Genomic DNA, 23,852 nt, shown 5'->3' with positions numbered 1-23,852 from the left:
AGTATACTTGGATAAAAGAGAAAAGAAGAGACGAACCGTAAAGCGTTAATAAAAGATAAGTAAGGAGAGAAAAGTGTATTTTTGAAAATAAACAAAAAAAATCGCGCATTAATTTTAGATATCACATGTATGTAATCTCAGTGATTTTAATTGGTTATTATCGCTATTTTCGATTTGGTTGAATCTGTACTATGTCGATCAATTATAATAAATTTACCGAAAACACCAAAAACACCCGAGTTATTTGATTTGTTAATAAAAGCGTGACTCTTAAATGATTTTCAATTAAAATATGATATAAAAGGATAGTACCTGGCGCAGTTTGTACAATAAAATCCAAAAAATGACGCGTGAATATCTACCTGATAATTGCTACACTTGTAAAAAGTGTTTAATTTGTTTTACTTTAGACACTTGCAAGTGTGATAAAAGTGTGAAACCAACAAGAGTAGGCAACCCACAACGTGGTCAACAAATTTATTCTCGCGTTTTTACTCCCAACGAAGAACTGCAAACGGCAAACCAATTTCTTTTTTCTGCTAACGAAAAATTTCAATACAATAGCAATTTTAACATTCCATTTTCTTTCACCTTTTGTTCTACTTGCAATAGTAAATTTCAAAGATTGAAAGGTAATGATAAGTTAGCTAAAAGAAAAAACATATATACTAAAAAAAAAAATACTTGCTGAAAAAGAGGAGAAGATATTAGAAAAATCTACTAACAAAATGAATAGTATATCTATTGATGTTGAAGATACTAAATCTAGTGATCTTGTTGATGGAGAAGATGAGGATGATATTTCTGAATTTTCTGAAGTTGAAGACTATGGAATTGATCAAATCAAGTTACAAATAGCTATTGAAAAGAAGGGTAAGAAAACTTCTACTTCTAAAACTATAACCATCAAACCAGTTGAATATATTACTGTTATAGAAGGAATTAATAATGCTGTTCAAAAAGCACTTAAGAATAGAAATATCAAGCCAGCAGATTACAGTATATCATATAAAGCAGTAAATGTGCGTGGCCCTTCAAGTACATTAGAAGATAAATTGGATTTTAATGAATTTATTGAAGATTATAAGAAAATCATTGCTGCAGGCAAGAAAGTGTCAATAATAATTGTAATTGGTGATGATTCTACAAATGAAAAAACAAAATCAAAGCGTTCAAAGGTAAGAAAGTTCTGAAGTTCAACTGTTTTTTTAGTTTTTTCAATATCTAATTTCATATTAAAAATTTCAGGCTTCTGACAAAAGTGATTCCTCAGCTTCTGATGAAGAAAGAAATCAAAGAATATTATCAAATTCTAAAAAGAAAAGAAAGTCGCGTGCTACTCAAGAAAATGATTTATCTAAAGAAGAACAAACAAGAGCGGGAATCATAGCTGCTTTATGTGAAAAATACAAGTGTGATATGCATAATACACCATGCTTTATTCAAGAAAATCACCATTTACAACTAAATCCAGCTAGATTACAGCTTTGGGCACGTGAAATTGTAAGTAATTTTAATTATTAGCAAATTGATTTTGCATTTATTTCAATTCTAACCTCAATAAAAATTATAGCATAATAAAAATACTACTTATGACGTTCCTCCAACATTTCCAACATTCAATGCAGCATTGGGCACGTTGGTAAACAAAAATAATGATACACAAATACCAACTATAGCGTCTACTACATCTACTACACCTGTTAATCCTATTGTGATTCAAATGCCATATCCTTATTCTCATTCTCCTTCAAATACATCTATTCATCCAACATCTATTCATCCAATATCATCACCTACTACAAATCATGAATTACCTTCAGTTACTGAATTTTTTCTTAACTTAGATCAAAAATATAATTGTAATAATGTATATTCCAAATTTGAAAATGCTTTTTTAGAAGAAGAAATTACGGTAAATGCAATTAAAGATTTGACTGATGAACAAATGGTAAAGTTAGGAATTGTTAAAATTGGGTGGCAAAAAAACATTAGGCAAGCAGCACAAAGATATTGATTGATTAGTATATTTTTGTATTTCATTATAAAATATAATAAAAAATTGTTTACTAATAAAATTGATATTCTAATTTTATTTTATTTTTTATAATAAATTTTTTACAAATAAATTGATGACTTAAAAAATGATTGTGCCATTTGAGGTGTAATTTGACTGCATGCAATTAATAAAGCATATATTGGATCATTACAAGCATCCATAAAATCATAATTACGTTTAATCCATGATTTAATTATTGAAAATGCTGTTTCTATAGGGTTATAATCAGGAGAATAAGGTGGAAGAAAAATTACGTGACATCCCAATCCTTCTAATAGCGAAATAAGATCATCATCATAATGTATTCTGGCATTATCCATTATAATAACGCTATTATTACCAGGATAGGGATTCATTACAGGAACCTATATTGAAATATTGAGAATTTATATAAGTTATAATTTTAAAATAATATTATAATTTTACATACCACTTGATCAAGTACAAATTTAACGAATTTATTTTTATCACATGCCCCTTCAAACACATCAACTGCAACAAATCCATCTAAAGTAAGAGCAGGCAAGATTGTATATCTTTTTCCTCGTACAAATACCACTTTTTTGCATGCACGTATATTTCTAGGAGAATATCCATATAATCTTGACAAACTTCTCTCATCCTTAGCACTTTCATCAATAAAGATTAATTGATTTGGAGTATAATGCTCACCAATAATTCCTAAATAATGTGCACGCATAATTTCACTTCTCTCATATGCTTCTTTTTGTAACTTTATAAAAAAAAAAACTATAATTAGAATATGCAGTTACTAATTTTTTTCTGAAAATTAAAATTTTCAATACCTTTTTTCTGGTAATTCCTAAATAATGAAGTGATCTCCAGAGTGTTGCAATAGAAGCTCTTTTTCCTGTAAGATTTTCCATCTCACTCACCAACTCGTCTAAATACCAGTTAACTTTATCTCTAATGAGATTTTGGAGTATATACATATCATTTCTACTGAAAAGCTTTCTTCTTCCAGAAATCCCTTTATATGGATTGGTAACACACGCCCATTTTTCATAAATATTTATTATTCTAGTTACAGAAGACTTGCTCATATATAATGTATTAGCAATATCTATAATAGAGAAACCATCGGTATATAAATATACTACTCTCCATCGTAAATCCTCACTAAATTCTTTAGGCATGAGGTATTTCTATTTATAAATAAGATAAAATTTTAGTTGAATAAGCAGAAATAATCATAAATATAGTATAGAACCTAATGTTGAAGTAAATCTAACAAATGGAAGCGAAATAAATCTAAAAAATACATACACAAGGTCTTTTCTATCAAGAAATAAATATTTCAGTTCAAAACTTTAGTTGAACAAGCGTTATAATTGTAGTGATTGCAATATATAATGTGAACCGAATGTTGAATCGCTAGTAATCTTCTAATAAATAGAAAAAAAATTCAAAGAAAGTACAAAAACATACGCGTTATAACTCAATCATCATGCGTAATACAAAAAATTTGCATGTTGATAAGCAAAGCATAAAGTTTTATATGTACTACTTTACAAAATCACGAGTTTTCGCCAATTTTATTATAATTGATCGACATAGTGCAGATTCAACCAAATCGAAAATGGCGATAATATACATGCATAAATGTCATGTGATTTTAGTGACCTATACAAAAGATAAAAATTATTTTACAAAAAATATGTTTCCAACTTTCCAACCAGTGTATAAAATCTGGAAAAAAAATGTGCACACGTGCACATAAGAATTTTTTTTTTTGTGCACGTCACGAACTCAATTTTTAAAAATTTTTGTGCACAAAAATGTGCACTATATTAATTTATAATATAAAACGTCCTAACTTTTAAATCCTAAATTCCTAATTATATTATAGATTTTATTTATAAAATATAATTAATTACACTAAAATGTTCCAAAAAAATGAAAAATAAATCACTATAATTATTAAATTGCCCGATCTTTAGAAACCCAATGATTGTAAGCTGCTAAATAATTGAAATTTTCAAATTTTTGAGGGCCATTTAAAGAAACATGTAAATGCATATTAATAGTATCAATATGCACTCTGTTTCGAATGTCAGTTTGTTTTGATTAAATTTTGCCTAGAAAATACACGCTCCACCACAGTGTTAGAAAAAGGTATAATTAATGACAAATCAATAAGAATAATAAGATTAGGGAATTGGTTTCGGAAATGAGTAGTATTAAAGATTTTATACCAACATTCAGTAAATTTACATCCTTTGGCAAATCTATATGACGCAATTAGATTTTTAGCCAAATCCCATTCTTTCTTAACTTCTTCGTCATCAATTAATAAATGCTCATCATTATTAATTCTTTTTTTCTTTCCATAAAAATGTATAAGATCCGAAAGATCTTCTTCACATAGTTTTGTAAAGCATTTTTATGCATTTTTATCAAGCGGCACTTCATGAAGATCAAAAATTCGTAAAGAATAATATAAATTTTCATTAGGAAATCTTTTTCACAAATTTGTAATAACTTTTTCAGCATAATGTTTAATAAAATCTAATTAACAAACATAATTGAGCAAAAATTTATTAGTAATTAATTTAATAAATAAGTTAAAAATAAACTAGCCTGGCAAATCTTCAGGGTGTAATTCTAACTCATCTATTAACTTTCGCAAATGGGTACCATACTTCGGTAAGACATCTGCAGATCTAATAAAATTTGCGGTTATAGATTCATATGCCATTTCGAGTTGTGATCATAAAGAAATATAATCAAATTGAAAAACCAATATAATTTTTTTTAAAATAAAAAAAAATATCAGCAAAAAATTTTGTAATAATAAGAAATTCGGTATCCACATTGCGTTAAATAAGAATTTAGCCGTATTAGATGAATTAACATCACGTTGTAATGCTTTTTGAATGGGTTCAATTATTTGGTGAAAATTGTTAATTACATTAGACCATGATAGCCATCGCGTATCACATACATTAAGAATTGTTAAATCAGAAACTTCCATATCTTCTTTGATTTTTTTTAATTCATACATTCGCTTATATAAATTAGAAAAATAAGAATAAATTCCTTTAATTATAGTTTTATAATGTGCGAAATATGGTGTTTCATTTGCAGCTTCTTCTGAAGCTAAGTGTAAGTGATGTGCAACACAATGTGTTGAAATAAAATTATTAAGTTTTTTTAGTTGAGTTGCAACACCATTACGAATGCCTAAGTAAAATGATAAAATATATATATATATATATATTATTAAATTATATATTTTTGATTAATTAATTATTATTTAATAATTACCTGTCATAGTTGCAGCTCCGTCACTACCAAAATGTCTTAATTTCGTTATATCCAGTTCTTTTTGAGTTATAAAAAGGTTTATTACATTCATAATCTATCAGCCGATGCATCTGTTATTTGTGTCAATCCAAGAAAACGAAAATAGGTCCACCATTTACTAAATGTTTCGAAACTAATGCAATAGTTTTTTCAGATATAACATTTGTATTGCTTTCATCAATAAGTAAACTCTAACATGGTGATTCTTTAACCTCAGCAACAACGCTTTCTTCAACAATAGTAATTATAGAAAAAAGTAATTCTCTTTCTGCAACTGCATTTTTATAAAGTGCATAATTATTAGTTGAAGATGATGAAGTTGTAATTTCAGAATGATTTTGAAGAAGAGGTGGACGAAGATTTTGGATAAAATTTTCATCCCCAGTTTGATATTGATAATTAATTTGATATGTAATTAAATCACAAAGAGATCCATAATTATTAAGTGCTATATTACGTTGTGTTAAATAATATACATTACGCATACAACAAATAATTAATGCTTGATTATGGTTCATTTGTTGCATAAAGCCTTCTTTAATTGTCAACTGATCTGAATTTTTTGCATTAATTGCTTTTATATGCCTTTCAATACAATCTTCCTTTAACCACTCCAAACCAGTAGTTGTCCACACACTAGAACTATTTGCATTTTTGCATATTTTACAAAACATAACTTCTTTTCCATTTCTTTTTTCACAATATAACCATGGATATTTGAAAGGCCAAGATGGATTCCATTTAAGGTTATCTTTTTCTAAACGTGAATATTTATTTTTTTTTATTTTTATTTTTCACCTTAAATAATCTCATTTAATTCTCCTTCACTATTAATTTCATTATCTTCAACATCACTAATTTGAATAACCTCTGTATTTTTATCATTTCGACTTCTTTTTTTTGTTGGTTTGTCAGTTTTTTTCTCTTGAGAAGTATAATTATTTTAGATATTTTGTGATATCTTCCATTCTTATTACGCTTAAAAAAAAGAAAATTAGATTATCATATCGTTTATCTAATACGAATATATATACAATGCATATCAAATTTTTTTGTGCACAGAATAAAATTTTTTGTGCACGAAAATGTGCACTATTATTTGTGCACTATGGATAAACCACGTGTGAAAAAAAATTGGTGTATGGCAGTCTGCCAGATGATCAGTAATTGAAAGGGACCAATAAATTAATTAGCATAACGAAAACAATTTTTAAGAGCATTGGATATCATTTAAGGATCTTATAGAAAAGGCTTTAATTTTTAGTGGCGCTGAAAATTTTGATGATAGTCATGTATCAATTATTAAGTATTATTTGATTCTTGCATCAAATCATTAAGTTTAGCATTATTTGAAGACTTTTTTATTTAATATAATAATTACAAACATGCTATTATTTTATGTATTTATTATAGCTTTGAAGGATATCAGAATGTGAATTATTATTCCATGAATGAAAATAAAAAACTCATTCATCATTATCGACTAAAAAAGGAAAAGAAATTAATAAATTTTGTATTTACGACTAAAAAAGAAAAAAAAAATTAATAAATTTTGTACTTACCATTTCGATCTTCTGTATTTAGAGTATTCGTATTTTGAGTATTCTGGCTTCCACGTGCTATAAAATAATTAAGAAAATCAATAAAAATTTATAATTTGATTAAACTTTTATACTTTACATACCATTCCTTCTGTTTCGTCTGCGTTGAGTTATATTAACACCAATTGAAGCCTGTACAAACTGATCATCTAGAAACATATTAAATCATATTAAATAAAACAATTTACCTCTTTAATATAATCATTTTGTTGATTATATAATGTTGTTAGATTTAAAAGTTCTTACCTGGTTTCTCCCAAAACCGTGTATTCATGACTTCAAAAAAAATGGCACCAGCACGGCTTCTTGCCCTCTCTAGAGCTCCGAATGGGTCAGGTCAGGTCAGGTTAATTGATAAACCTGACCTGAAATTTTTTTTCAGGTCAGGTCAGGTCAGGTCAGGTTATATCAGGTTGTCTGTTTGACCTGACCTGACCTGAAACCTGAAAAATTTCAGGACTATTTTTATTAAAGTATTGAAAAAAAATGGTACAAAACTTTTTTTTTTAATATAATATTATGAAAAAAAACGTTTTTTGCAACGTTTTTTATTAAAATATTGAAAAAAAATATTGCAAAACATTTTTTTAAATATAACATTATGAAAAAAATGTTTTTGCAACGTTATTATTAAAATATCAAAAAAAAAAACATTACGAAACATTTTTTTTAATATAATATTATGAAAAAAATGTTTTCGCAACGTTTTTTCTCAAAATATTGCGATTCAACATTTTCATATTAAAATCATATAAAAAAGTGAATCCTAATACTGCAATTCACTTTTTTTTATATAGAATTAATATAAAAAAGTGAGTTGCGATATCGCAACTCACTTTTATTATATAAAATCAATATAAAAAAGTGAATCGCAATATTTCAACTCACTTTTATTATATAAAATCAATATAAAAAAGTGAATCGCAATACCGCAACTCACTTTTTTTATATAGAATCTATATAAAAAAGTGAATCGCAATACTGCAACTCACTTTTATTATATAAAATCAATATAAAAAAGTGAATCGCAATACTGCAACTCACTTTTATTATATAGTAGAATCAATAGTTTCAGGTCAACAGGTCAATCAGGTCAGGTCAATCTTCATACCTGACCTGAATTTTTTTTAAAAATCTCATACCTGACCTGAATTTCAGGTCAGGTCAAGTCAGGTTACCTGAATTTGGCTGACCTGTTTGGAGCTCTACCCCTCTCGGATCGTTTGCAATCACTAATAATTGATCCTAAAGTATTAAGTGTTAAATAAGTATTAATAAGTATTAAAATTACTATTACAACAAATTTTTATTGATATTTAACTCACGTGATAACCGGTCACTAATCCATTGAATTTTGTTTGGCACTGTTTGCCCGAATAATTGCTCCCACACCTCTCATTTACTTTATTCGCAACGGAATTCCAGAAATTTTTTCTACTTCTTCCTGCAATTTGATAATGGTACTCGAAGTTTCTTGACCTCTGCTGCTCAATCAAAGCAGCGATTTGGTCATCCGACCACTCCACCCGGCCAGAAGAATAAGTTATAGTGTCGAAAATGGAGGTAGTATTGACATTGATGGTATTGGTATCATTGACGGTGGTTGAATCAGTTGAAGATGAGGACATTGTTTGAAATTTTGTTAAAAAATTGTTTAGAATATTTGAAAACATATTTGATAAAAAAATATGTATTGATTATAAAAAAAAATATGTATTGATTATTAATTAGTATTGATTATCAAAAAAATGCGAGAAAGTTCTTGTAATAATTCTAATTATGCCATTCAATTATCATGATATTACATCATTTCATTTTTTAATTATTAGTACAATTTTTAATGTAACACCATTTCAAAATGATTTCGTTGATTCATGATATTATATTATAAAATTCACAAAATATAGAATTCGTAAAATTCCGTCTCTTGTCCATTAAAAGTGATTAAAATGTCGATCTTCCATTGTTTTCCATTGTACAAAAAAAAATTAGCCATTAAAAGTGATTAAAAATTTTGTAAATTAGGCCCGGTATTATTCTTACGTAAAAATTAACATTTATTTATTACGACTTACTAATGTGAAAAAAAATTAATTAATTTCATTAATTTTACATCTCAGATTGATTTAATGTTAATTTTCAAATGTTGAATTAATGTTGAGCACGTTAAACGAATTCGTTGAGCAAAAATTATGCTTATATAATACGTGATTAATAATTTTTCATTTGATGAAAGTCACGAGACATACTATCTTCTTGCTTATATTATACACGATTATCACTAAGCTTGAAATGGATATCAAATGTGTTATTATTTTCTTTATTTGGTGTGGTATACTACAAGTTAAATCTTCTATTCAAATGTATAATCGACAAATATTTTTGTTTTCCTACCGTAATATTTCTAAATTTTGTAGCTCGACATAATATCCTATGAACTGCTAACAGGGAATCACAACCTTCTTGAAAGTATTCGGCTTTCCATAATTCAGTATTTGATATTTCTGGCTCCATAAAACTATGTTTAAACCGAATACTAGAAGAAAGTGCAGGTTTATACCACTTGACATATGCTAGGAGGTGAGTTTTCGTTCCTTCTGGAAATCTAAGGGCATGCTCGAAATAATATTGGACTTCACCCGGATAAGTGTCAACTGAATCATCATTAGCTGCTTTCCATTTTGCAAATATATTCGCATTTTTTTTATGGCGACCAGAAATCATAGATCCAAATATTTTGGCGCCAATTTGTAGTCTTGCATGCTGATTCATATGCAAATCCATAAATCCTAACACATCTTCTTTTTCCCTTTCATATAATATTGCATACCATTCATATAGAAATCCTCACAACTCCAAAGGCATAACGACATTGATATATGATGAGTTAAGCATTTGTCCAGGTAATGGTTCAGTGCCATATATTTTGGAAATCATAGACGTATTATGTCTCATGAATAGAAAATGCTGCAGTTCCTTCCTTTCTGCTGTGATTGCTAAACTTCCTACAGCTTTTTTTGGTACAAGAAGATGGAGAGATTCATCTAGAAGGCCAGATGTCCATTTACATGATAAGTGATAATCCACCAAAGTGTTTTTAAGAACAATTTTTATTAATTCAGGTTCTATTTGTCGGTTACTATTAGGATATGATCCTAAATAACAGGAATTTTTTTAATAAAGGTACTAAAGACAATTGAAAGACACTGAAGCAAATTTACCTATATATCCATTAAGTCTTTCAAACGGGAAAAGCTAAAAACTATATATAGGACCATAATCACGACAGCAATCAGGGATATGAAGTGCGAGATGTATATTGCTTGTTATAAATTCTGGTCCATATGTATATTCTATATGGTAGGCCATATCTTTTAACCTCTCTTGCGCCTCCTTCAAATCATCATCTGTAATAAATCTTGCTACTAAAAGATTACAAGTTCGAACAAAATGCCCTAAGATTTTTCTATCATTATCATCTAGCATATCCCATAATATAGATGTAGAATAAATCATAATAAAGGTCTTCCATTGATTAGCAGTTAAGTTAGAAAACCCATCATTTCCGATTGCAATCTTTGGAGGAATTCTACCAATGTCAGAAGGTAAATCAATATTATCCATTCTGTTTTATGCTACACGAAGTTGTTCCATAGTTAATTTTTTTTGGTTTACAAAAATGGATTTGATTATCCATTTTGCAACATCGAGGAAAAGACAATGCATAGGATCCACTACAGCAAATCGTATAGGATCCATGTATGGTAGGCAAAGCACTTCAGTCCATCTTATACCATGTACTTTAAAATGTGCTTCTCTGGAGGACTTTGAGTTACATTGCAACCATTCATGAGCATATTGCCTATGTAATAAAAGATCTGCAGGCTTTGTTACCCATTCATTATAGTCTTGCATTCCTCCGTAATGAGTTTTTCTAAATTCCTCGCTATAAGTGGTACGTTTATCACACCTATAGCATTTCATTACTGCAGATCTATGACCAAATAACTTTCGTGTAGCTGGAATATCAGACGATCCAACAATTAACGCAACTTTTATTTCTAAACCATTGGAAAATTGGTGAGTTTTTGGTACTTTCCACCCCTTCCAAAGTTCTAATAACTCATCTACAATAGGAGTTAGATAATGATTAATGCGTTCCAACCCTGCCTCTTTTGGTCCTGGTAAGAAACCCAAATATATAATATTTTCGGGCTTATTCCTTTCTGACCTTGGAAGATTGCAAATAGACACATAAATAGCGCTAGTACTATGCTGCGTGTAGGAGAATGGTTGGAACCAATCAAGATTAAGGAGAAGACCTAGATGAGTTGTGGCAGTCTCTGTTGTAAAAAAGGTACTACCATCAAATGGAAAATTTTTCCATACCTTACCATTGTAAATATCTGAATAGATATTATTTTCATTTTTTTGAATCCCTGATAATTTTAACATGTTCTCAAAATCTGGTCGTTGATATAAAATACTCAATTGCTGATGAATGTTTGGCTTAGGATAAAGCATGCGAGGTACCGCAATTGTTGCATTTTTATTTTTTTTGAGAATGGAAAGTGAATTATTGCATTGGTGATTACGACTTGATATTGGATTATTTGGATACTCTTTATACGGGCAATTCATTATAGCAACTTTTCCTTCTTCCTTATATGCAATAATATCTTTAACATTATGCAATTTATGGCAATTGGTACATGCAGCTAATTGTATTTTCAGTTGAAAAATGTTTAACCATATTTTTGCCATATATAATGAGGTAGGAAAATTTTCAAATTGCAACTTATCAAAGCGCATAAGAATTATATGAAAAAATTTTATTAAGGATTCAAGTGCAATATTAGGCAATCGAAATCTTTGTTGAAATTTAAATAGCCATATTATAATCTCAGTATTAATAGAATTACTTAAGCTTTCCACTATAAATGCTTCTTCATTGTCATTGTCAATCTTAGGAGATGCGAAAAAATCTTCTACATCATCATTCTTCTCTCCTTCATCCATATCAGCATAGCGGACATCCTTATATCACCTTGCCAATCATTTGCCGATCATATATTTGTATTTTATTAAAAAAACTAATTTTTGAAAAAAATATGATGAAATAAATAACTAGACAAAATGAAAAGCGTCATGTTGTTATACAGCTTTGAATTATATGACGATTTGCATGATTTTTTAATTTTTACATTATAGATTATTGATATGTGATTATTTGGAATCATCAACTTAAAATTGATGGCAAAAGCCGAATATTCATGGCAGAAACTTAAAACTTTGTAAAATTACTTCTTATATTATGTATAATTTATGACAAAAATAATGCAATTATATAACCCATAATGCAGAAGTTTTATCAGTAGAGAATTTAGTGTATAATATTATAAAATTTAATAAATAAATATCATGAACTTTAATGATTTAATGCCACAAAATTTATTTACGTAATTAAATAAATGCCACAAAGCTTGAGTCACAAAATTAAATCAATATTATAAATGCATAAATTTTAATAAATATACGCTACTAATTATTTTTTTGCTTAAATTTAAATTTATCTCAAATTTACATTAATTTAATATAAATTTAAATCTAAAAAATGTTAAATAATAATACACAAATTTGTGTATTAAAAGTAAGTTTATTTGCAAAATTTGAGCATGTATTATTACGCATACGCAAAATTTATAAATAACGGTATTATTCTATATGATAAGATTGAATAAGTGATCGACAAATGATCGTCAAAATTGTGATAAAATGAGGATGTCTGCTATGCTATCCACATCATCATTCTCTTCCTCATCCATATATATTATCTACATCATCATTCTCCTCTCCTTCATTCACATCATCATTCTCTTCCCCATCCATATTATTTGCATCATTATTCTCCTCTCCCTCATCCACATCATCATTCTCTTCCTCATCCATATTATTTACATCATCATTCTCTTCCCCCTCATTTATATTATCTACATTATAATTCTCACCAAAATAATTGATTTCATCATTATTTTCATCAATTGTAGGTGCTGGAATATGAAAACATGAAGGTTTTGATGAAAATAATGTTATATTTTCTTCAATATATTGGAAAGAGGGACCAGGATGGGAAGAGTCCTGATCTGGACTAGATGTACCGGAGTAATTATTTCTTTCTCGCTTTTTTGATATGTTCAATTTTATTTCTGTATTTATATATGTATTATTAACAGATGATGTTTTTTTCTTTCTTATCATGATGGTATTTTCCTGATTTTTTCTAGAATCTTTTGATCTCGATTCCCACAAACTATCATTATACGTATGTTTCTCTTGAGTGCGAGAATCAACTTCTGCACCTTTGCAACGAGCACAATTGCAAATATACAAATACTTTTTTTTGGGCTTTATTAAATCAGCCACAAAGGTTTCAGAGGTTTCAACTTTACGTTTTTTATTACTCTTTATTAATTCAGATACAGAGTTACATTTTTTATTACTCATTTTTATTAAAATGTATAAAATATATTTTTTATTCTATCACTTTTAATAGTTAGTAATCAAGACGTTCAGAAATGAGCTTTTAATAATCCTTATCATACAAAAGAATTGCACAAGAATTTTATGAGCACGTTACTTTCACCTGGTGAGAATTGCGCAAACGCGTTGCTACCTCTGAGCCTTGATCTGCATCCTGAAATCTCCAAAATCATTATAAATTTGCACACAATCAACTTTTCTCGCGTTCTGAAATCTCTACTTTATATGGGATTTTTTTATTTTACAAAATAACAAAAAGATTTTATACTTCGTAACAATGAATGGTGATAATGTATCATCTAGTGATGAATCATCATCATCATCCTCCTCCTCCTCCTCCTCCTCCTCTTCTTCTTCTTCTTCCTTTTCTAAAAGTTCTTATAACACGATAAAAGCAAGTATTTGATTATTTTATATATTATTTCTGCTTTTATTCTATTTACATTTATCTATTATTTTACAGAAAGAAGTGTTTATTTGGAGTGACTCTGAGCTAAAAGACGTATACAGTATTAACTATGAGCTCACATGGGCTGAGTAAAAAGATAACATAGTCACCAAGTTGCTTCCACCACTTTACAAACTTGTAAATAAAAAATATAAAGTCTCAAATAGTGATTTATTTAAGATGTTATATGGACGTTGGCGATCTCGCCATCACGTTAGTAATATTAGAAAGCAAGGGGAAGCCCAAATAAAACGTAACAAAAGAAGAGCAATGAAGAATTCAAGGATGCAGGATGTAAATTATTTAATTAACAGAAGCTATTAAATTTAGTTTTTTTTTTAAATTAATTATATTGTGCTTTATAATTAACATTGTTAGAAAAAAAAAAGAAGAACAAACGCGGCCAATTACCTAATACAAAACAAAGATAAGTACATTCGCCGATATCCTGAAAAGGATCTAGTTTAAATTTTAAAAGATTCAGGCTACCATTCCGAAGAATGGGAGGAAACCGACGAAGATGATAAAGATGATGAAAATGATGAAGAAGAAGTAGTCACAAAAAAAAATTCGATATATATTTATGAAAGATGATGGAGATCTTCTGCTGTATGTATATTTTATTAAAGTATAAACACTAATTTATAGTTTAATTTCTTTATTTAAGCTTCAACGTTTATTACATGATTGTATTGATCCAACGGTAGAGTTATTAAGGAAAAAACCACCAAACTTAAAATGTAAAAGAGTTCTAGACAAAATAGAAACAGCTAGTGTGCCACCTGCCGGTGCACCAAGCTGGTGTTTGAATAGAGAAGCACTTGAAAAATTCAACCGTTTAACCAAAAATATTCCGGTTTATGATTATGATACTGATGAAAGCATTATTCAAGACAACAATGGTGCCGATGATGATGTTGATAATAATGTCGTAAATAACAAAAATAACAAACCAAAGGAAAAAAAAGAAAAATAAATCTAAATCAAAAAATAAAAAATCAAAAAAATAAATTTTACAATTATTACACTTTTGCCTAAATAGGTTTATCGTAAAAAATACTAATCAGACTTTAATAAAAATCAGAATTCAAACATTTTCATTTAATTTTTTTAAAAATTGATTGATTAAATTAAAAATATCATGGTTTGATAAAGCTATAGATTACAGTTTATTTTTTATTAATAAACAAGTTACGGTACTGATTACTTTATTACAGTAACAATTTAATTACGGATAAGGTATTTAATAAGATATCAAAAACTGATTAATAAAATTTTCTATATTAACATATGATAAATTAGATTAATGAGCTAAATACGATAATATTATTTTTTCAAAAAAATTAAAATGAAAATATACACAAATTTTTGTTTTTGGTATGTAAGTCAAATTAAATTACTATATGCTTAAATCATAACTCATAACCCAAAGTTGAGGATTAACCGGACCTTGCTTTAGATTCAGCGACACTTCCCAAGTCAGATGAGGTGCCACAGGTACGCTTTAAGAAAACTCGCTATGATAATAAGGATAAGTATATTCGAAAATACCATTTATGAATGAACATAGGATACGATGAATAATCACAAATAGAAAAATAAAAAATAAAAAAATAAAATAAAATAAAAATAAAAATATAAAAAATAAAATAAAATAAAAAAATATTTTCAATTAGACAAAGCATCCTCGTTCCTTCCTGGAATTCTTCATTTGACTAAATTATTATTGTTTGTAATTTGATCCATTTGAATCCACCATAAATTGCCAGACAGGGCGAACCCTTATTAGACAATTATAGCTTCATTACCAAATGGCTGCGATGTGTTTAATGATATGGCAACCTGTTTAATTCATTTTTAAATGAGCAAACATGGCCATAAAACTCATTAAAAAGGTAGGCTACAGAGTGCAATGCAACCTATCTAACCTAACAAGTAGGTCTAAGGGTTAGGGAATAAAATATACCCTAAACCCATGCAGTTGGTATAGAAATAAAAGTTTACAAATGTAAGTTTCAGACTGTGCCTGACGACAAAATAGGTGAGGTGCAATCAGGATTTTTTCCTCTAATCCAGCCCGGAATTATAGAGGCAACATTGTTATCATACAAAGCACATCGACGAAAACGTCTCTCAAAGAAATTAATCAATAAAAAGTATACTTGGGCAATAGCCAATCTTCATCGTCACCCTATAAACTCCAAAAGGACAGGGATCAGCGCAGGCATTTTGGCTTACGTATTTCTTTAAAGATTAATTAAATTGAAAGATAGGATCCAAATTCAATATGACTGAATCGATCGCCTCCGGTTATCAAACTTCCATCAGAAGTGATCGCTAGAATCAAAGATACCAATAATCACCCTTATCAGTAACGATCGAACTAAAGATGTTGGAGAAATAAAATCTGTCATTTATATGGAATTAGTTTGTATTACAATTTTATTACGATTTGGGTAAAAAAAATATCTCCTTAAAATTTATTTTTTTTCAGGTATCCTGGCTATATGGAAAGATTCCTAATATGGTAATAGTACAATACACCTTATACGCCATTTTGCAAATTCAGTGTAATAGTTTACAAAGAAAAAAAAGGAAACGTATTTATTTTTTTGCCATGAGAAATTTAATTACAATAAGTGGATTTCAGAAAATCGTGGTAATTTGAATAATTTGTATATGCTTTTAATAACGGGTTTGAAGTTTAGATATTCTCTGGCCGCACTCTTGTATTACTATGATCACTGAGAGTTGGCTTGCTTATATAATAATTTTATCATTCAATATTTCCTAAAAAAGTAAATAAACATCATCTATTTATAAGTATTCATAATTTGGAAAAACTCCATATGAAGTTGAATCAAGCATTCCATAGCAATTATCTTTTTTCGTACACTGTATTACATTTTTACAAAGTACAAAGCATACAAAGCCAATACCAAATAGGCAGAAATCAGTAGTTGTTTTCTATACTATAATAATATTAAATAAACACACAAATTTTTTTAAAGATCGTACAAATATCGGTGACCGATATATATTAGATAACGGATCGGTAACTAATAGTTTGGATATCGGACACATGGTAATTTACATTTTTTTTTTAACCATATTTGAAATTTGCGCATTATGTGACAAATCGGGTACCCGATATGTTGTTAATATGTAAAAATACCCGATATGTACCTAATTAGTCACCGATATATAGGTACCTGATATGTGTGAGATAGATCGTTTCTTGACCTGTGCATTCAGCTACTTGTAAATTTGCATATCCTGTAGCATATTATGGAATTAATACTCTTACTGCCCATGAAATCAATAAAATACTTTTTCAACTTGCGGCTAATCTTGAATGTCTTGGTATACATACTTGTGAATCTATTTGTGATGGAGCTGAAGAAATAGGAATCACATTAAAAGTTTTGACTGATGGACTTCTTTCTGGTGTTTAGAAGATATTGTTAAAGTTAATATTGGAAAAAACAATTATGAAAAAGCAAAAATTATGGCAACGAACCTTGATCATAGCAAATTTACAGTACGTTTACTGGATCCATTTTTTCCTGATAAATTTTAAGTTAATCATAACTTATTAAGACAACCAATGCCTAATAAATTGGATTGGAAAATTAATGATTCTTGTGAATTTAAGAATCCAGAAGATAATAAATGGCATTTGGCAATCATTACAAATATTGATAAATCACAGACATTTTTTGTTACAATTTTATCCATTAAAAAGGAGTGGAAGGTAGCTATCACATCTCTAAATTTGTATATTAGATTACCTTATAATTCTCAAATACACTGGATGAATCACAAAACGATTAATCCAATTACTAGCACACCATAATATTTTATTAGTGATCTTACACATGTTTTTAAGAAGCTTTGAAATAATCTTTCAAAAAGTCACATTGGAGAAGGTAAAGGCCGAAATATTAAAGAAATTATGATAGATGGAAAAGAAGTTAGTTGGCGTCATGTTCAGGATGTCTATGATTATAGTTGCCAAAATAAAACAGCAAAAATTTTAAGACTTACTAAATGTCACATATGGCTTACATCATAAAGTAAAATGCGTGTTGATCTTGCTGAGCAAACTTTGTCAAAAGATGTTGAGAATGCCATGGAAATGATTGATGAGTTAAAGGAAATCTCTGCAGGAACAAGGGTAATTAATTGTGAAAATGTTAGTAAATAAAATTATAAATATTAACAAATTTTATTTATTAAGGAATTTATAAATTATTCATACCTTTATCGGCAAATATTTCATAGCAAGAAATCTTTGGAAAATCTTGCTGATTCTCGTCTTCAAATTTTAAAAGAAATTCAGGATTAGTTTGTAATTAGGGATAATCAAAAAACCAGCACAATGAACTGGATCTCACCACAGTATCAATTTGATTTACTCTTGTCTATTCAAGGTTTTCTTGATATGGTAAAAAATATTTTTACTTTATATCCAGATGTAACTATTGAACCTCGCAGAGTATCACAAGATATGTTGAAAGGATTATTTGGCACAATTTGACAACTTGGTGGAGATTCTTCCATTCAAACACTAAAGGGATATGGGTATGCATTAAATAAATTTCAGATTACTTCTCTAGTAACTGCCAAAATGAAAAGCGTAAATTATAGAACATCAAATCATACCAAAATGGATTTGGATTATCTTTCTTGATAATAAGTTATTAACTTATTATGTTAATTAATTTGTACCTGAAAATGTATAATAAAATTTTTTTTAAAAAAATAGTGATTATAGGAAAAAATCAACAAAGAATAATGATATTTATTCTAACCTATTAGACCATGCTAAGCATTTATCCAATATGTCTTCCTTTATACAACGTATATTCAAAGGTCTTTTAATGGATGATTTATTTATGGGAAAAATTGAAATTCTAACGTTATTTTTTAATACTGAAATTAATCAGTAAAATCAAAGAATTTTACTTTTTCAAGTAGAACATCAGCAGCTATTTAATTTGTTGATCTATAATAATGAAATTATTTTCTTGCTGGAAAGATGGAAGAATGATATTAAAAACATTATTTTAAAATCAATGCCTAAACAAAAGGGAAATCTTTGGACAACTATGTGGATTTCTTATCTAGAAACTTGCTTGAATAATTATCTCTATTCTGGAATTTGGTTTCAGCAGTTTCAGAAGATCATAATTCCTCATTCTCAAAGTTCACTTATGACAAAAAGACTAGTTGCTTATTTTCTTATTAATAAAGTTTTAGAAGAAACAATTAGAGGAGATTATTGTAAAAACAAAAATATACAAGAGCAAGCAGATCCTACCTTGATTCCTAAAACTATTATTACCTTGAATCAGGTAGAAGCTTCTAAATTTTCTTATATCGTCGGTTGGATGCTCTTTAAGTTGATTAAAAGAGATTATTTAATGAATTCACATCCAAAATTTTCAGTTATATGCATTTTACTTAGATCTCTCTGCACTGAAAAAGTTGAGTATGATGTATTAGAAACAAAATTACAAACTACTATTATTATATCCAGATCTGAATTTGTTCAGTTTATGTATCGTTTAGAATCTTTAGTGATCGAATTATTTGAAAAACATAACGAATTAGGATCAAATATTTTGCGTTATGTGGAAAACAGTTTTCTAACCAACCTACATTTGAATCAAACATTTATTCAAATTTTGAAATCTTCAAATGGAGAAAATAATTCTGAATTAGAAAATGAGGACTGCAAATTTATTTATGAAAGATGTGTTTTAATTTATATGAAAAGCCGTCAAAAAACTTGGAGGAGTGTTAATAACTATATTCCAAAAAAAGGAACAGCAAGTTTATGAAAAAGTCTAAAGGTGATGAATCATAATCATTCTACTACAGCTTTAAATGAAAATAAAAAACCTATGATTATAAAGAAAGTGAACTTGCCAACCAACCCTATTCATGCTCTGGAACAACTCCGTATATGGACGCAGCTTGAGGGAGCAGAGGAATCATTTGCAAAAATATTCACAGTATCAGAATTATTGTGGTTAGTTCGGGCATTTGGAGTATTAACAGCTTATAAAAGAAAACAAAAATTGGTATCTATCATCATATTTAACTTAAAAAACAAGATACTTTTCATTGAAAAAGCACTTGAAAAAAATGCTATTTTTATGAAGTAAAACATCTGTTACTTTATAAATTTGTAGTTTCTAAACAGATGATGTAATAAGTATATAAAAATTATATAAAATTAATAAAAAGTGATATTTTTCAAAGAAGCTATTCATTAAACTTAATTAGAGAGCTAGCTCAGAAAGCCAATATTACACTAAAAGCCACGAAACTTTTACAGTATATAGTTCTCACTTGCAGTAATTAACTGTTAAACATCGGCTCTTTGAAAATGCTAAACATAAAAATTAAAAATTTTGAACTTCAATATAAATTTTTGATATACAGTCAACTCTCTTTATAATCACACATTTGGGACAGTCCATATTTGGTGATTATAAGCAAACAGTCTTATGACTTTATCTTTTATATATTTGGTGATTATTTTACAAGTGTTTTGTAAGTTTAGTGGCCACTACTTTCCGCACCCTCTATTGAAGGCTATGGAGGTAGGTCGTTCATTGCATCATCCTCACTAAGCCATGATGTAACCATCCCCGCCACCTTTTAACAGGGACAATTCAACACCACAACCGAAACGCAAGGACATATCCCAGGGACCCGAAGGCCTTCGAATCTGCTGAACACCACCCTACTCGTCCTTTAATCCGTGCATGATACTGTAATGGCTACTATTATAACCCCTCACCACTACTACTTTCACGGAGGACTTTCGTCAGATAACCTTCAAACATCTAGACCCCTTCCATACCACCATATTAGGTAACAAGTCTCACTCAAAGGCCACTACAGCCTGCGATTACCCACCACCGATAGTACAGTTGTAATCCCCAAGTGGTATACTTTGTAGTGACCACCTAAACAGTAAGCTTGTAGGTGTTACCCAGGATCATCCCTTATGGTGGGTATCAACCACCAGGAATCACCAACCAGGCGCCCCATCAGAGTAAGGGAATCGAACCCAATCACCAAGCTATCTGTTCTGCGCACGAACACCGTGGTTGGTCTATGACCTAACAGAAGGTCAAACTACCACTAAGACATTGCACCCTCAGCTTTACCATCTAGAACGACCATCTAGCCATTACTGACCCCAAGTGGTATCGTAGAGTGACCACCTGGACAGGAAGTCCTCCCAAGGTATAGTAGTGACCTCAAGGACAGGACTGCGCACATGCCAATGGCCTCATAGGGAACGTTAGAAGGACACCATGACCCTTAGTTGAAATGTGCGGCCTAACCGTACACACTAATTCACCATGATGCAGTCCAACTACACTAACTCCCCCGTACCTTCACGCTATTGGTTGTAGCGTCCGCAGTAAAATTCTTTTTATTTCCGTGGTCATGGGAATCGAACCTGCGACCTCACCATACTCAGGCTTATATTTGGTGATTATGAGCAAACAGTCTTATGACTTTATCTTTTATTATTAAATTTAAACGAAAAGTACAATAAACAGATCGAACAATATTACTAATATCAAATATAGAAAATAAACATAAAAAATAAAAAGAACTAGCTTCACGATTCATACAAGTAAAGAAATCTAAACAAAATAAAATTAAGTAAAGAAAAACTAAACTATTACAGAAACGCATACCCCATCTTTACCCGAAGGCCAGTGTGAGTCAACTATCCAGCATGTCCTAAGATCCAATCCGTTACCAAAAAGAAGTCTTAAGTAGAGGCTGAACTGTTAAGCGGTGCCAAAAATCCAAATGCGAAATCCAAGATCCCCCACGGATTATAGTAGAGGAAACCCAAGAAACCCAGGAATCCAAGGAAGCTGTCGCCAAGGAAGGTGTCGAAGAGTCAAGAGGAATGTTAGAGGAAGGTCGAAGAATAGAAGAAGGCCCAAGAGCTGACGATTTCATTTTTTTTGTAATGCCTTGAGCTAATTCCCAGTGATGAAAGAAAATGGATCGGCACAACCAGATTTGAACATAAAGGTCAAAATGAAAGTCGTGCAAAGGTGTATCTAAGATAGACCATATGGTAGGTGAAGAAAAATAAACTCCAAGAAATTCTGTCAAAGATATCGGTATAAGTCCTCTTGTGAGTCGCAGGCAGGAAATTGAAGGAGGGTCACAATCCCAACAATTAAGAGCCATAAATTCAGCAGCAAAAGAGTCCGGTAAAGGCATTAAAGATGACGCGGAAAGGAAATGATCAAGATAAGTAGTCCGAAGAGCCAATAGTAACGTTTTAAAAGTTTGTAAAGGGCTAAATTCCGGTAAAATATAAGGACAAGTCCACAAGTGGTCTAAAGTCTCAGGAAAGGAGTTACATTGAGGACAAAGCCAACTAGGATTATAAAGATGAGGCTTTTGTCTCTGAAGAGTTGTAAGCGTTGGAAGCATATCTAAAAGTAGCTTAATACGGAAACCACAAAACTCGGAACGGCCATTCCGATGAGAGATAAAATGCTTATTGTTATTGAGACAAAATTTGGTGCAAGCCCAATCAATATCAGAAATTGAAGAATAGGAATTAAATCTTGGTAATACAGCAAGAGTTAAAAGACTTTTGGCGTCAAAAATATCTCTAATAAATTTCCGGATATTCATATCCACAGGTAAGGAATTATATTGTAAAATGCAAGGAGCCATCAATTCCGATGGTGGACAAGGAGAAAGATGTGAGTCAGTATGAGCGGCTTTGGCTAATGCATCTACATGATTATTCAAAGGGTCGTCAGCATGAGCAGGAACCTTGATCAAGGTAACATCCAGATTCTTTTGCAACATAATAGTGCGTATGGAGGACCACAAAAGGTGGTTGAATTCTTTAAGCATTCTGAAAATAAAAGGAGCATCCACATATAAAGACCATAAAGAAAGTAATTGAGCACAATCAGTGGCGACAGTAATCTTTGAATTCCGAGGAAGGGAGTCCAATCCGTGCAACAAAGCAAAAACTTCTGAACGTAAAGCAGAAGGAAAAATGGAAGAGATGATATTATAATGGGATTCCAAAATAAATCCATCAGGATCTATAGCAGTCCATGCATAAGCCATCGAGGATGCCGGACGACTAGGAGGAGAAAGAAAGGAACCATCAATATAAAGGGTAAACACCGAAGAAGGAAGTTGGATATCAGAAATCCTAAGCACTAGTTCATTCGTAGGAGGTAAGCGAACCGGAGCAAAAAGATGAAATAGTAAAAGAGATTTGGCATAGCCTAGCGAGGCAGAAAGTGAAACCGAACGAGTATCCGCATGTATATAAGTACGAGGTTTCGTAGGATAACGGATCAAACTTAATAACAGAACATAAGAGAAACATCCTTCAGAGGGACATCGTTTAATTAAAGTCTTAGAGGTAGAGGATCGCGGAATAGCAGAGGCACAACCTTGGCATGCAGTAAATTCAGAAAGTAAATCATCAACCGATGACGCAATCCAATGTGAAATAAGAGCTTCATTACGTGGAGCAGGATAGGTAGTAATCACACGGCCAACGAGGAAAGAGTTAGTATTGCGATTAAAAGAAATAGCCCATTGAGGGTTAAACCAATAATTTCGACTAATATCTATAAAAGAAATAGAAGCTACGGTATGAGAACTAGGAATTCTAAATTGTTGTAAAATAAAAAAAGAAAGTGAATTAAGAATAACAATAAGATTGAACAAATAATTAAACCAAGCAGGCACAGATCCTTTGTTCGATACTCGTTTAAGAAAGCGTAAATCTTTCCATGAGAGAAGTCGAGAGCCACACGGTGTAATCAATTGAGCAAGAAAATGA

The 23,852-nt window shown here is 30.0% G+C and overlaps 6 protein-coding genes across 6 annotated transcripts; 5 read left to right on the top strand and 1 right to left on the bottom strand.

Moving 5' to 3' along the window:
• Positions 1-728: 728 nt before the first annotated feature.
• Positions 729-2,017, top strand: OCT59_012071 (uncharacterized protein; the record flags this gene model as incomplete). Its single annotated transcript, XM_066134206.1, has 3 exons — positions 729-1,178; positions 1,249-1,503; positions 1,574-2,017. The coding sequence occupies 3 exons, from the start codon at positions 729-731 to the stop codon at positions 2,015-2,017; spliced, it is 1,149 nt and encodes a 382-aa protein (XP_065989494.1).
• A 445-nt stretch (positions 2,018-2,462) lies between these two features.
• On the bottom strand, positions 2,463-3,216 carry OCT59_012070 (uncharacterized protein; the record flags this gene model as incomplete). The annotated part of the gene is made up of 2 exons (XM_066134205.1): positions 2,463-2,792; positions 2,866-3,216. The coding sequence occupies 2 exons, from the start codon at positions 3,214-3,216 to the stop codon at positions 2,463-2,465; spliced, it is 681 nt and encodes a 226-aa protein (XP_065989493.1).
• Positions 3,217-17,582: 14,366 nt separating this feature from the next.
• OCT59_012069 (uncharacterized protein) lies at positions 17,583-17,831 on the top strand (the record flags this gene model as incomplete). Its single annotated transcript, XM_025331400.2, has 1 exon — positions 17,583-17,831. One exon carries the CDS (start codon positions 17,583-17,585, stop codon positions 17,829-17,831), a length of 249 nt encoding a protein of 82 aa, XP_025188513.2.
• A 225-nt stretch (positions 17,832-18,056) lies between these two features.
• Positions 18,057-18,323, top strand: OCT59_012068 (uncharacterized protein; the record flags this gene model as incomplete). The annotated part of the gene is made up of 2 exons (XM_066134204.1): positions 18,057-18,152; positions 18,216-18,323. The coding sequence occupies 2 exons, from the start codon at positions 18,057-18,059 to the stop codon at positions 18,321-18,323; spliced, it is 204 nt and encodes a 67-aa protein (XP_065989492.1).
• Positions 18,324-19,053: 730 nt separating this feature from the next.
• Positions 19,054-19,821, top strand: OCT59_012067 (uncharacterized protein; the record flags this gene model as incomplete). The annotated part of the gene is made up of 1 exon (XM_025309901.2): positions 19,054-19,821. One exon carries the CDS (start codon positions 19,054-19,056, stop codon positions 19,819-19,821), a length of 768 nt encoding a protein of 255 aa, XP_025188512.2.
• A 63-nt stretch (positions 19,822-19,884) lies between these two features.
• On the top strand, positions 19,885-20,148 carry OCT59_012066 (uncharacterized protein; the record flags this gene model as incomplete). Its single annotated transcript, XM_066134203.1, has 1 exon — positions 19,885-20,148. One exon carries the CDS (start codon positions 19,885-19,887, stop codon positions 20,146-20,148), a length of 264 nt encoding a protein of 87 aa, XP_065989491.1.
• Between the last annotated feature and the right edge of the window lie 3,704 nt (positions 20,149-23,852).

The sequence above is a fragment of the Rhizophagus irregularis genome, chromosome 2 (genome assembly GCF_026210795.1).
Source record: "Rhizophagus irregularis chromosome 2, complete sequence".
Taxonomy (NCBI): domain Eukaryota; kingdom Fungi; phylum Glomeromycota; class Glomeromycetes; order Glomerales; family Glomeraceae; genus Rhizophagus; species Rhizophagus irregularis.
This window is presented reverse-complemented; position numbering and strand designations above follow the sequence as displayed.